The sequence below is a fragment of the Olea europaea genome, chromosome 21 (genome assembly GCF_002742605.1).
Source record: "Olea europaea var. sylvestris chromosome 21, O_europaea_v1, whole genome shotgun sequence".
Classification (NCBI taxonomy): Eukaryota; Viridiplantae; Streptophyta; class Magnoliopsida; order Lamiales; family Oleaceae; genus Olea; species Olea europaea.
The window spans coordinates 5,557,783-5,572,025 of NC_036257.1; the positions used below are offsets into that span (position 1 = coordinate 5,557,783).

At 35.9% G+C, this 14,243-nt stretch overlaps 1 protein-coding gene and 1 long non-coding RNA gene across 3 annotated transcripts; one reads left to right on the top strand and one right to left on the bottom strand.

Moving 5' to 3' along the window:
* Window positions 1–2,596: 2,596 nt before the first annotated feature.
* LOC111370451 (probable phospholipid-transporting ATPase 5) lies at window positions 2,597–7,712 on the top strand. Its single transcript, XM_022992163.1, has 11 exons — window positions 2,597–3,041; window positions 3,128–4,584; window positions 4,690–4,800; window positions 5,060–5,336; window positions 5,456–5,544; window positions 5,665–5,746; window positions 5,873–6,082; window positions 6,176–6,301; window positions 6,414–6,512; window positions 6,603–6,794; window positions 6,895–7,712. The coding sequence occupies exons 1-11, from the start codon at window positions 2,631–2,633 to the stop codon at window positions 7,600–7,602; spliced, it is 3,762 nt and encodes a 1,253-aa protein (XP_022847931.1). The 5' UTR covers window positions 2,597–2,630; the 3' UTR covers window positions 7,603–7,712.
* LOC111370452 lies at window positions 7,117–14,221 on the bottom strand. 2 transcript variants are annotated; one of them, XR_002698414.1, is made up of 3 exons: window positions 13,935–14,221; window positions 7,978–11,936; window positions 7,117–7,471 (listed from the first exon to the last, which is right to left on the bottom strand). It is a non-coding gene; the product is annotated as an uncharacterized LOC111370452 (long non-coding RNA). The 2 variants fall into 2 exon arrangements; XR_002698413.1 differs by having other exon boundaries at window positions 7,387–7,471; window positions 7,674–11,936.
* Between the last annotated feature and the right edge of the window lie 22 nt (window positions 14,222–14,243).

A 14,243-nucleotide genomic window follows, 5' to 3' on the forward strand; every position in this document is an offset into this window, starting at 1 on the left:
TTTGTGCCGGTGCGTAACTCATTTTTGTGCCCAAACATCTTGCAATTGGAGCAAAATTTTGGCTCATGCTCGTAGCCAACTAGTTGGTTCCGCACTTTGCCACTTGGGAGCGCCAAACTAACCGTGCGAACCAAATCCTTAGAAGCATCAACCTAAAAACATGCAAATAGATTTGATGGAGCTGCATACTTCTGTTGAGTCTTGAGTTTTGTTTAATGGAACAGTAAAAAATTAATGTTATGAAACCAAAGTAAAATAGAACAGACTCTTTTGATCTTCTTAACCAGAAAAAAGAAAGAACAATAAATTTCATGAGTAATGGCGCTTAGCTTAAATTCTTTCTTTTGATCTAATTACTATATAAAGAGGGTCATATGCTTCCTTTATCACTCAACAAAAAAAGCTAAAGATAAGCAAAAAACTCAACAAAGAAGAGCAAAAATGGCTCTCATTCTGGTCTGTGTTGATTTCCATATCCTTAATTTTCCTGCCTGTAATTCCATCTTCAACGTGTAACATCTCAACCACGGGTCCATCCCCTCCCCTCCCCTCCCCTCAATGCAATGGCCCATTTTAGCCAACCGATAACCCGCAAAATCAGTCTTCTTCTGAAAGTAGTCTTCTTCATGTCTCTCCATCGTAAAGGGTCCCAACAACGGAATGCTTGCTTTGATATCAATTGTAACAATCGGATAGTGCCCAAGGTGCTTATACAAGGAACAATTGATATGATGACTATAATTGCATTCCACTTCATTAATATGAAGGCTTGGCTCCTGCATATATTACCTTCTGAAGACCAAGTTCCACCCAACGTGGTTAATGTACATGGTACAACCCTAATAGTGACTAGGAGACTTGGAGTGTACTATTAGGAATAATTTAGTGGAGTCACCCTGCTTAGTTTATGGGCCCTCATTTTGAGAATTAATTTTTTGACCGTTAGGAGAAAAGTGGGGACCACATGTAAACAAAGAAGTAAAAAATGACGACTGTAATAATAAAATAACGATCAAAAAATCAATTTTTTAATATTAACAAGCAATACCAAACGGACCGATGTGAATTGTAACAACTATGTTGAGTAGAATGCACTTCGAATTCAAGTATCTCCAATAATAAACCTACAAACAAGACCGATTAGGACATCTTTAACCTAACACCAATTTGACGTGAGCGCCATTTCGGTGTGAAATTAGCTCTAGTTCAACTTCTAATCTTGACATAAAGCCCTTGTTTGAGCCCCATTTTTTTGGGAAGAATGAATTTTTGAATAGTGTATTGATGGGAAATGTGTGGTTAAAAAATAAAGAAAAAATTTAGAATTGCGTATAATATTATTTCATTGAAGAATATATAGTTGAAATGATGTCAAAACATTGTTAAAATGTATTTTTTCAAAAGAATAAGGCTCAAACAAGGGCAAAATTGGTATAATGAATTTGGTGCAACACTAATTATTTGATGTAATATTTAAAGTTTATACTATTTTTCATTTGTCATTAATTTTATACTACATAAAATTTTAATTTCTATCATATCATTTTATAATCTATTACTTTAATTTAATTCATTTTGTAATTTTAATTTAATTATTTTAATAGTAATAAAATTTATAATTAATAATTGTTGAGATTTAAATAATAATAAATACATAAAATGGTTTGGAGATGACATAAAAATTGTGTGAAGCTTACACTAATTATGGGAAAGTGTGCACCATTTGAGTTTCCTTCTTCCCCCTTCAACTCAATTGTCCATAGAGGACGAATTCAAAACTAGGGCATCGTCATCCTGGCCTGCATATAGATCATTGCCATTTCAGTGAGTTCATTGGTATGAAATTAACGTTAAGCTTTATTTCTATAACTAATACTCGGCGCTGGCCGGCATTTAAAAATATTTGACCCAACTATTGGAACTATCAATTTTTTTGGATATTCAATGTCGATAGAGATGTGCCATTTGCCTTCAAATAATTAGTACGGATTTAAATACTGCATTTCGAATCAAAGGAATGATTCTGTTCACAAACCTTAAGGCGTAAGAAATTATACTTAAAGGAATAGTAATATTTTGTTTAACCATTGAGTCACCATGAATTGTGGCTTCTGCATAGTTTATCATTATGGTGATATGAATTTGGACTTCCACATTAAGTGGTCAGTTTCAGTATTAATTAGTGGAGAGTTATCACATGTAGGTTTGAGTATTTTAATGCTAATTTCAATGAAAAGCGGTAGACTTTTGATGCATCAATGGGAATGCATAGGGCAAAGAGACTTGGATTTCAATACATTGTGTTCTTTATGCAAGGCCTGCATGCTTGATCCAAGAAAGGTTGGATTCTGATTTTTGAAGTTTCTCTTTCATTTAAAAAACAGGTTGTGAATAAACCAAGAATGACTTTCTAAACACACGAGACAAAATTTTGAAGTTATCTGTTGGCGGTCAAGAATATTTTATTCTATTTTCTGTTCTCGTATATCTTAGAAATCATCGTCATTTTGCCACAAGAGACAGCTCATAATAAAAAGATTCACTAAGGTCTATTTTTAAGAATATAGATTGCACTATTATGTTGTGTTAATGAATTTTGGGGAGCTCCAAGAAAATCAGTACTAACAAAAATGTCGGGACCATCAGGGAGAAGGAAACATAAAGTGAAATGGAGCAAACTGTATACTTTTGCATGCTTGCGGCCTAGCACTACTGATGCTTCACCTACTCAAAGTCTTCTTGGACAGCCGGGGTTTTCTCGGGTGGTTTTCTGCAATGAACCTCAGCTTCACAAGATCAAACCACATAGGTATCCAAAAAACTACGTATCCACTACCAAGTACAATATTCTGACCTTTCTGCCAAGAGCTCTTTTAGAGCAATTTTGCAGGGTTGCCAATTTGTACTTTCTCCTAGCAGCAGTGCTATCTATTACTCCATGGACTCCCTTTACTCCCATAAGTTTAATTGCACCCCTCGTGTTCGTTATGGGAATTAGCATGCTCAAGGAGGCAGTTGAAGATTGGCATAGGTTTTTAAAGGTAGAATAAGAAAACTATATGGATATTTTTCTTTTCAAGATTGGTTATGATTTACATTTCATATTTGAATAACCACTTTGTTGCAGGACAGGAATGTAAATTCCCGGAAAGTGAAGGTTCATGTAGGCAATGGCTTATTCCTGCAGAAATCCTGGGAATCACTGTGTGTAGGAGATGTTGTCAAAGTTAGCAAGAATGAATATTTTCCAGGTGATCTTCTTTTCCTATCTTCTAGCTATGAGGATGGTGTTTGTTATGTTGAGACCATGAATCTTGATGGGGAGACAAATCTGAAGGCCAAAAGAAGCTTAGAAGCCACACTTTGTCTGGATGATGATGAAGAATTTAGCAGATTCAAAGCCAAAATACGTTGTGAGGATCCAAATCCAAGCCTTTACACTTTTGTGGGGAATTTGGAGTTCATAAATGAATCCTATCCCTTGTCCCCAACCCAAATTCTTCTGAGAGACTCCAAACTTCGAAATACAGAATATATTTATGGAGTTGTGATCTTCAGCGGCCGAGATGCCAAAGCTGTGCAAAATTCCACGAGAGCTCCATCTAAACGTAGCAAGGTTGAAAGAAAGATGGACCACGTGATTTACGTGCTTTTTGCTATGATGGTGTTAATTTCATCAATCTCCGCCACTGGCTCTGCACTATATACAGAATCTAAGAAGGAAAAAAGGTGGTATCTTCGTTTGCGTGAAAACATTGATGATTTGTTTGATCCATCAGATCTTGTTCTCTCTGGTTTATTGCAATTTATAAGGTCCCTTATTTTGTATGGCTACTTGATTCCCATCTCTCTCTATGTCTCCATTGAAATTGTCAAAGTTCTACAAGCTATGCTTATCAACAAAGATCTAGGTATGTATGATGAGATAACAGGCAAGACAGTTGAAGCCCGAACATCTAACTTAAATGAGGAGCTTGGACAAGTAGAAATGATTCTATCAGATAAAACTGGGACCTTAACCTGTAATCAAATGGAATTTAGGAAGTGTTCAATTGAAGGTATTTCATATGGGGGTGAAGTGAATGAAGTGGATTTTGTAGCTTCTGAAAGAATGAACATTGATGTGGAGAGACATAGGTTCAGCTTGGATGGATCTGATTCTACTGGTCGAAGTATTGAAATGTTTGACCTTTCTACAGCTGATGCTAGCATAGAGAAGGAGATTTTACATTGTAATCATGGGTTGGATGATCCAAAGGCTCAAAATTCAAGAATTTCCGTTACAGGGAAAGAATCCATTATCAAGGGTTTCAATTTCAGAGATGATCGTCTCATGGACAAAATGTGGATCTATAGGTCTAATATAACTGATATGGTCACGTTCTTCAGAGTCATGGCTTTGTGCCACACGGGCATTCCTGTCGAAAACAACCAAAGCGATAGAATGATGTATGAGGCAGAGTCTCCTGAGGAAGTTGCCTTCCTGATTGCAGCACAAGAATTTGGATTCAAATTTTGCGAAAGAACTCAGTCGACTATGATTCTTCAAGAGCTTGATCCGTCATCAGGATTGGTAGTGAAGAGGTGAGGCCTGTGTGTTAGTAATCTTTTCTTCTTCTTTTTTCTCTTTTAGTCGTTTTTCTTACAGCTTCTAGATTTTTCTTACCAACACATCAAGATTATATTCAGAGAATACAAGCTTTTGAATCTGTTGGAGTTCAATAGCTCCAGAAAGAGGATGTCTGTGATAGTACAAAATGAAGATGGGGATATCTTTCTGTTCTGCAAAGGAGCTGACGAGTAAGTTACACCGAGTACTTTAGTTCAGGTCCCTGCTTGAAAATTTTGTGTATATATGATTGTGTATGTTTTCAGTTGCATGCTATCTTTCCCATCATTTTTCACTAAACTTCAGCATGGACTTTTCAGCATCTCAAGTGTGGAGATATATTTCTGCATACAGATTTTTGTTGCTAAATTTCTCTCCATACATATTTTAAGTATCTATTATCCATAAAGGTTCCAATTGTTTATTGATTCCATTTCTTTTGGCTCTAAGTGTCATCTTTGAGAGGCTTGCAGACAATGGTAGAACATATCAGCAGGCAACAACTTTGCATCTTTCAAATTATGCAGAAGATGGCCTGCGCACTATGGTGTTTGCATATAAAAGAGTTGGGTTGTCTGAATATGAAGATTGGAACTCAATATTTACAAAGGCCAAGGCTACGATAAGTTCAGAAAGAGAAGAACTACTCGAGAATGCCTCTGAAATGATTGAGAAAGATTTTCTTTTACTAGGTGCTGTAGCAGTGGAAGATAAGTTGCAGAAGGGGGTTAGTGTTCTTTCTTTCTTCTACATGTTCATTAATCAGAGACAATTTCTGTTCTCTAAATAGTTTGCAACAGGATTTGCTTGTATAAGAGCATTTTTTTGTTTCAACACTGATACCAGGTTCCTGAATGCATTGATAAACTTGCACAAGCAGGCCTAAAGATCTGGCTACTAACTGGTGATAAAAAAGAAACAGCGATAAACATTGGGTGAGATTTTCATCTCTCTCAATTGTATTATTAATTGAGTATTATGAGAATTTCTGCGGAGTACAGCAAAAAATATCCGTGTTTTCTCTTAATCTGGACAGTTTCTATTTATTGTGGCAGATATGCTTGCAGTTTACTTCGGCTGGATATGAAACAGCTTCATTTGAAGTTGAGCACAAAAGCAGAATCTAACCAAGTGAAGGTGAATACCAGTTCTATTTAATGAACTCAGCATGGTTTAGCTTCAGAAAATTTCTTTACACAGCAAAATGAAATACAAAGAAACTGCTGAATCGGGATCAAGTTTTCTTCATTTTTAGTTTTTCAGGATGTCAAAGAAGAAATTTTACTGCAAATAGAAAGTTATAACCAAATGATTATTCAAGAAGACAGAAAAGATTCCCCTTTCGCGTTAGTTGTTGATGGCCAAGCTCTTCAGATAAGTTTGGGTAGCAATCTGAAACACCTGTTCTTCTCCTTGGCTATGAACTGCGATGTGGTCATATGCTGCCGTGTTTCTCCCAAACAGAAAGCCTTGGTAGGATTGAGTCGTCTGGTTTCATTTGGAATTATTGTTTTTTCTTACAGAAGATCACTTACTAATCTGTTTTGTTCATTGAGAAATGTATAGATTACTCGATTGGCAAAACAGCATTCTGGAAAGACAATCTTGGCAATCGGTGATGGAGCTAATGATGTCGGCATGATCCAGGAAGCTGATATTGGAGTTGGAATCAGCGGCATGGAAGGAATGCAGGCAATAGCTTTTTCTCTTGTCAACTGCTGATGGAATTTTCTCTGTAATTTTTTTTCTCTGAAGTTCAATGTGAAAAGAATGCTTACAGAAGTAGCTTTGAACTTAATTTCAGGCTGTAATGGCAAGCGACTTTTCATTGCCTCAATTTCGTTTTTTGGAGCGCTTACTAATAGTTCATGGGCATTGGTGTTACAGGAGGATCTCCAAGATGGTAAGAATTCTATTCTTCTAAATCTAAACTACAAATTTTGGTTCACCATTACCTGAAAATTTATGTGAGAAGTTTTTGTTCTCTGCACAGATCCTCTACTTCGTGTATAAAAACATCGCATTTGGGCTTACGCTGTTCTATTACGACATTTACACTGGTTTCTCAGGGCAGGATTTATACGATGATTGGTATATGGTCATGTTCAATGTACTATTGACATCTTTGCCAGTTATATCTCTCGGTGTCCTTGAGCAGGATGTTTCGTCCAGCGTCTGTTTGCAGGTAAAACACAAAATGCAACACAGATTTCCTCAAAACACAATAATAATATGTTCTGACAATTATTCTGACTCGATTCTCACTTTCCTTGTGACACGTAAAGTTTCCAGCCCTCTATCAGCAGGGACAAAAGAATATCTGCTTCAGTTGGAAGCGCATCGTTGGTTGGATATTAAACGGCATTTTGGCTTCTCTGGCTATCTTCACACTGAACATCTATATATTGTCCTCAGCTGCTTTTGATCAAGATGGGAATGTGGCAGACATCGAACATATTGGTACGATTACATATACGAGCATAATCTGGACAGTAAACTGTCAAATTGTTCTCATGATTTCACACTTCACTTGGATTAGCCATGTCCTCATCTGGGGGAGCATTTTGTGCTGGTATATCTTTCTCTATTTGTATGGATTGTTTCCCCCAGTATACTCAGGAAATGTATTTGGCATCTTCACTGAAGCTATTGGGCCTGCATTTACATATTGGATTCTCACATTGCTTGTGTTAGTCGTTGCACTTTTTCCATACTTCATCCACATCACCATCCAACGGTCATTCTATCCGATGGATGATCACGTGATCCAAGAAATCAAGCGGCACAGGAGGGATATAACGGACAGTCCATCATGGCTGAAGGAGCAGGAGAAATCAAAAAAGATGACACAAATCGGATTTTCTGCAAGAGTGGATGCAAAGATTGTCAATTTGAAGGAGCAACTGCATCAGAAGAGGAAATCAGTGTATTCGTCTTTGACAAATAGCCCTATATATAAATCTATGATGCGGAAGGAAACAAGTCCACATTAATACCTTGAAAGGTTTTAAGACAGACAACTTATTCTTTTTGTTCTCTTGTTACATTATACGATTCATTGTACCTATATTAATTCCTTCTATATGGAAGCTTGTCCCACTGGCTGAGTACTAGCCTCGTAATGTAAGCTCAGAAGAGCCAAGATCTACTTTTCCTGTAAGATTGCTCTCTTTGTAGTCCAATGAGTATTAACATTGTTGGAGAAAAATAAGTTACAGATACATTTCAAGAACAATTAAAATGCAGAAAGTAAGAAGATTTATCAACTGATTAGGACTCATGACAACAAGAGGACTAAAGTGAAATTGTCCATTGTTAACTGTTGCGACCTCTTTGGACAATAACTTTTAAATACGATTAAATCGTACCTGTAACTACTCTCTCTAAAAAGCTCTCCCATCTCTCTAGAATGGGAGAAAAAACCACAAATTCCAATACCGTCGATCCACCAACAAAACCACTGGATTCTTCAATGACAAGGGGTGAAAATAAGCCATGAACAACACCCAAACATGCTCCTACAATATCAGCAGCAACTACAGCCCCGAATGCATTGGATCTACAATCAAAAAAATGTTGGCTCGCACTCCAATGCAGATGAAACTCCCATTTCTGGTCAGAATTTGGAAATAGGACCACCTCCAATGAACTTAGAATGCCCAAAAACCCTGAGGTGGTGTCGGCAGTGTCCAATTATTTGATCGTTTCGACTGCCAAGGCTCGACTAGGCTAATTGTCTTTCATTGAAAGTCAAATTTGCTTAAAGAAGCGTTAGGGTTTAATCAAAGCATTTATTGCTTCTATTCTTCTTATGCACTTAGTTTTTCTGATTTTGAGATACCCTTACAGACTTAATAACTCGAGTCATAAAAGTTTCAATGAGAAGTTTTAAAAATTATATGTCTTGATTAATGCAATGCTCCTTTTCACACACCTGTTCGAGCAAATCAACTTCCAATTTAAGAATTTTGCCCAATTTAATCTTGTTAGTCTAAGATAATCCACATGGCTTTTCACAAAAGAATCTACATTCACATTTGTATTTTCCTACAACAGTAAGCCTACTTCCAAACTGTGCTAAATTCGGTCTAAGAATAAATAATTTAGTATGGTTTGGGTTTGGCATCCATATTCAAGCTTCCAACCTATTCAGCATATGAATCAACTAATTGTATCATGATGTAAAACTCAATTCTTGTGCGTGTATAATATCAACTTCTGCAAAGTTAAGTTTTAATCAATTTAGCATGTATCTTATCCATAGTTCATAAACAGACATCAAATCTCAAATTAAATCATCATTGTCGGCTAGGCTGTCTAACCCACATAAACACACAACCTAATAAAAAAGAATCTATTTATTTATTTGTATTCTAAAACAAACACACAAAAATACTCGAAGCATTTTCCACCCCAAACTCAAAACTGACATTGTCTTTCAATGTCCTAAAGCAAAAGTAAGAATTAAGAATGTACTCCACAAATTTGTATGTTGAATGTGTGAGGCACTATGGGTGACGACTAGATAATCCTACTTTTCTCTTGGCCTATGTTGGTTTGAGTGTTTCACGACGTCATATTCATGCACATAACAGTCAAACTAAACATTCAAGAACAAATAACCTGGAACATGTGTTACTTAGCCCAAAAAATCGAAGTAACCACCAATAAATTTAAGGGCCAAAGAGGAAACACAATAGGATGGTAATACCTTATAAATTTAAACGTGCTTAAATCTAATGCAAACTAATAATCAAAATAAATCTACATCCAATGCGGTGCAAAAAGCAAAATAAATAAAAGAAAAATTGCACTGCCTCTCAATGAGCGCTTAGTTTATAGTTTTTAGCTAGACTATATAGAGGGATTGATTGTGGTAGTTCACACTGGAATCTTGCAACCTTACACTCGCAATTTTCAGCTTTACGTCCTCTTTTTGCCCTCCAAACCTTGAACTCTCCATTCTCCTTTCATCTAAGGCTTCCTAGATGTTTAGGCTCTGTCTTCTTCGAGCCTTGTTCCACTTCTTTAGCAACATATTTGACATCCTCCAATACTAATGGTTGCTTCAATCGATTATATAGTTTAAAGATCTCATGTGCATCCTCCACCCTCACAGTTAGCTCACCCTTCTCCATGTCAATCAAGGTTCGATTTGTTGCTAAAAAGGGTCAACTTAATATTATTAGCATATCTTGGTCGTCTTCGAGGTTCATAACAAAGAAGTCCGCGGGAAATATCAGCTTCCCAACCTTGATGAGCACATCCTCAATCTTGCCCCAAGGGTATCTGATGCTCCTATCTACCAACTGCAATGTCACATTCGATCATCTGACTTCACTAACTCCTGGTTTCCTGAAAGTAGACGAAGACATTAAATTTACATTTGCACCTATATCACATAAAGCATTAAAATAAAATCCTTTGCCTAGTGAGATAGGTAAAATGAAACTTCCTAGGTCCTTAGTTTTGGGGGCAATTTATTTTAAGCCTTGCACTGCTCTCCTCGGTTAATGCCACTTCTTCCTAGTCTGGAAGCTTTCTTTTCTTAGATATCATATCTTTCAAGAACTTTGCATACATCGGGGTCTGACAAATTGCATCAATGAAAGAGATGTTGATATGGAGCTTTTTCAGCATATTCAGGAACTTCTCGAATTGATCATCGAGTTTTCTCTTTTGTAGTCTTTGTGAAAAAAGTAGTGGCAGCACAAATTCTTTAGTAAGAACGATTTCCTTAAACTTTGGGTCCTTTGATGCTCTTTCTATTATTGCTTCTTTGTTCTTCTCAAATTCCTTCAATTGTTCCTCAAACGTCGTATGTACTTTTTCATTTGTAGCAACTAGTCTCTTTATATTAATATCTGGCAGTTAAACTCCACTACAGGTAGTTATTGCCTCAATATGCTCTTCAACCACAACCTTCATTACCATTACCTACTGTTTGGGATTTGTCTTTGTATCACTGGGAATGCTTCATGTAGTTTCTCTGAAAGTACTTTTACTATTTGTCTCATCTGATTTTCCAAATTCTTGATGGCAACTCTTTGAACTTGCAAGGTTTTATCCATTCTTTGGATGTGTTGAGTGGATATTTCTACTAATTTAGTCACAAACCTTCTAGTGAAAACTTCTTCTCATTCTACTAAATTTCGGGTGGTACGGTCTATTATGGCACGATCTGAGCTTCCTGATTATTACTCCATTGAAAGCCTAAGTGATTACTCCAGCCTGGGTAATAGGTATTAGAATTTAGATTGTACTGTTACCTTTAAAAGTTTTGAGTGTAGTTCACATCTTCTACTGTCTGAGCAAAAGGAAATCATAAGTAACATAGTCAACAATCTCGTGGCTCTTTCCACAATGTTTGCATCTCGGTCCCACTAGTTGGGTCGTGTTCATCTAATCTACCTTCTTTGCCAATGATGCCAATTGTGCTGAAATTGCTGTTAAAGAATCAATTTCGAATACCCCAGTAGCTTTCTTTCTACTCTCCTTTCAGTAGGCCAAAGTGCACTGGTGAATGCCAAATCCTCTATGATTTGGTAGACCTGATCCGTGGTTCTTTTTGTGATAGAACCGTGGCATGCAAAGTCTACGTTTGCCCTACTAATTGGATTCAGACCAATGTACAAGTATTGCACCTGAAACCACTTCTGCAATCCAAGTTGTAAGCATTACCGAAGTAAACCTTTGTATTTGTTCCCAGGCCTCTGAATAGCATTCTGAATCTTGTTGTTGGAAAGTAGTAATCTCATTCGTTAGCTTTGCAATCCTTTTCTAAGGAATTTCTGACTCAGTTGGTTCTATGTAGTGATGCTCTGCGGTGGACAAGTGTCTAAGTACTCCCTTACTGAGTCTCTCAATGTGTATGGATAGAGCCTTAGTCTGATAGCTTCGCTTAACATCCCTGGATATTTGATAGTTGAAGATATGTCCAGAAATCTTGATATATGAGTCTTGAGATTCTCCGTAGCTCTTCCAAAGAATAGTAGAGCATTTTGGAACATGTTGATAACATCTGTTCTCAGGTGGAAGTTTACTTAACCAAACACCGGATATATAACACTAGATTGGCTTTTCACGACTAGTAAAATCATATATTCAACCATGAGCCTCACGTTTTCATTAGCTATATCTAAATTCGGTGTGCGGCTCTTAGAGTAGCCCCAGTGGCTATTTGATTCAGATTTTCATTTGCCATTTATTTCTTTTTTTTCTTTTTGGTGTGTTTCCAACTGTTGTCTTCTCCGAAGGTTGAATGTTCGTTCGATTTTCAAGTCAAATTGAGTAAGATCATCGGTCCTCGAACTTCGCATACAATGTCCTGAAAAACGAAGCAAGAAACACTATAATTTTTCTAATATAAGAAACTAAACTAAAGAAAAAAATGTAAAATTCAGATTAAAAATAAAATCAACTAAAACTTATCAAAAACAATAGTTCCTAACAACGGTACCAAAAACTTGATCGTTTGATTTTCAGCCAGTGGACGGGATCGTAAACAAGTAATAAAATAGTGAATAGAGTGTCGAACCCATGAGAACTATGTATTTGATCGAGTTCAAATTAATAGCAACCTTAATCGAATAGCTAACAGGTTTTGAGTTTTCTATACTAATATCTAAATTATCGATAAAACTAGAAAGCGATTTAATGGATTTTTCCAAATTTGTGAAAGAATTGCTAAGATGTCGAATCCCCTTTATTACTCTATTTTTATTGTAACAATTAAATTGACAATTTGAAATCATTCATGTTGGTCAATATTCCTAATTTAATTAAAAATCTCTTTCGATAGCGATCAAATATATTCTCTCATGTGACCCTTTTATCTCTCGATGAAAAATGCAAACATGATAAATGTATTAACATGTGCTAGAACATCTATTGAAACTATATAAAGTATAGAGATATATCTCTATCCTCTATTAAACCTTACAATATTTATTTTATTATGCTTAAATCCTATTGTCTCTTTCGATAACAATAAAAACCAATGACAATTCAATTGGTGATCAAATAATTAAAAAAACAATAAAAATGATAATAAACATCCACAAATAAATCCAAATTAAAGTCCAAATAATTAATTAAAAACTAAAAATATCATAACAATGGTTCATCTCACCCTAACAATATATAAAACTAGTCTAACATATTAAAATTACAAGAAATCATATTTAAGTGGAAAGACGTAACTCGAATTTTCGATAAATTGAGAAGATACAGATGAATCTTGAAATCTTAAATCTCTTGAATAGTTTCTTGATAAATATCCACTTGTGTCCTCTCCTCTTTGCCCAAAATCAAATTTGAATCTCCACTTGATTGAGCTCTTGCAAGACCCCTCAATTCTCTCACAAAAATTATGAATTTTCCTCATTTGATGATAATAATTGATGAGTATTGAAAAATGAGATGTATATGAGAGATATTGGAGAGGCCCTTTATATGCATTCTGCTGTTAAATATTTGTAGGGGTCGAAAATTGGTTGAAAATCACGTCCAAATTGGTTTCCAAAAGAGTTCCAATCAAATAAGAAAAGTTACATTTGCGCGCGAATTTTATCTCTACACAATAGTCAGTATTTTGGTCATAACTTTCTCTCCTGATATTCAATTGAAACGATTCAAAGTGTGTTGTTAACATGACCCGAAGGGCTACAATTTTGATAGAAATGAAATTTTTCCAATTCGAACATTTATTATGCCAAAAATCGGTCTTAAGTTTTAATTAAGAAACAAACAAATATCTTGTATGATTGAAAATCGATTTATGGTAATATTCTGTTCATATTTCACTCCTTTTTAACTTCTAATTGACTCCTAGCAATCTTCAAAGTATTGTCTTGTGGTCCAAATCAACTATTGGATATTTACAATTTGGTCTTCAAATTTTGTACTTCGCCATTTTTCGTCTTTTTCGCTTCTTTCTTTCAATTCAACTTCCAACCATCAAACATTACCTAATAAATGAAATATACAATAAATTAGCCTATAATTGCTTAAAGAACTATTGAATGTCGATATTTTTAAATCCAAATAAGTGTATAAAATACACTTATCATAACACCCCTCCCCCAACCCACCCCTTCAATGTAATGACAATTTTAACTTGATTAGAACTATAGGCTCGACATGAGTGGAGAAAAACAAATTAAAATCTTATCCATTCTGATGGTAACTCCTATCTAATACGACATACCAAACAAATTTTACACGTATAATGAAGAATCGATCAAGTGCCAGAAACAAATGTTCAAAGGTTTTGCTTGTAATCAATCTTCAATAGCACAATGTAAATGTAACAAGAGATTATTACCTGAAATGAGTTCCCCATTCAAGTACTCTCCATAGGCAGCCACTGGCCAGATGAAGCCTCCCCAGATAAGCTTTTTGGCCAATGGAACGTCGATGATAATCTCGTTCTGAGTCGGTTTCTTGTCATCCCTGATGGCAATCAACTCCTCCCAATCCATCCAGAAATGTATAGGAAAAGAATTCCAGGGGTGATGAACTCACCCCCGTGTCTCCAATCCCCACTCACGATCAAGTGAGGCAAGCCATCTGATCCACACAACTGTCCTTGCTTACCATAATTCTCAAACCTGTGCATTATGAACACAAATTT

Excerpts from the sequence above, each read along its gene's own strand:
- LOC111370451 (XM_022992163.1), top strand. The coding sequence starts at position 2,631 with ATGTCGGGACCATCAGGGAGAAGGAAACATAAAGTGAAATGGAGCAAA. Across the intron at positions 5,337-5,455 it reads AAGATAAGTTGCAGAAGGGG|GTTCCTGAATGCATTGATAA; the intron begins GTTAGTGTTCTT and ends CACTGATACCAG. Across the intron at positions 5,747-5,872 it reads CAGAATCTAACCAAGTGAAG|GATGTCAAAGAAGAAATTTT; the intron begins GTGAATACCAGT and ends TTAGTTTTTCAG.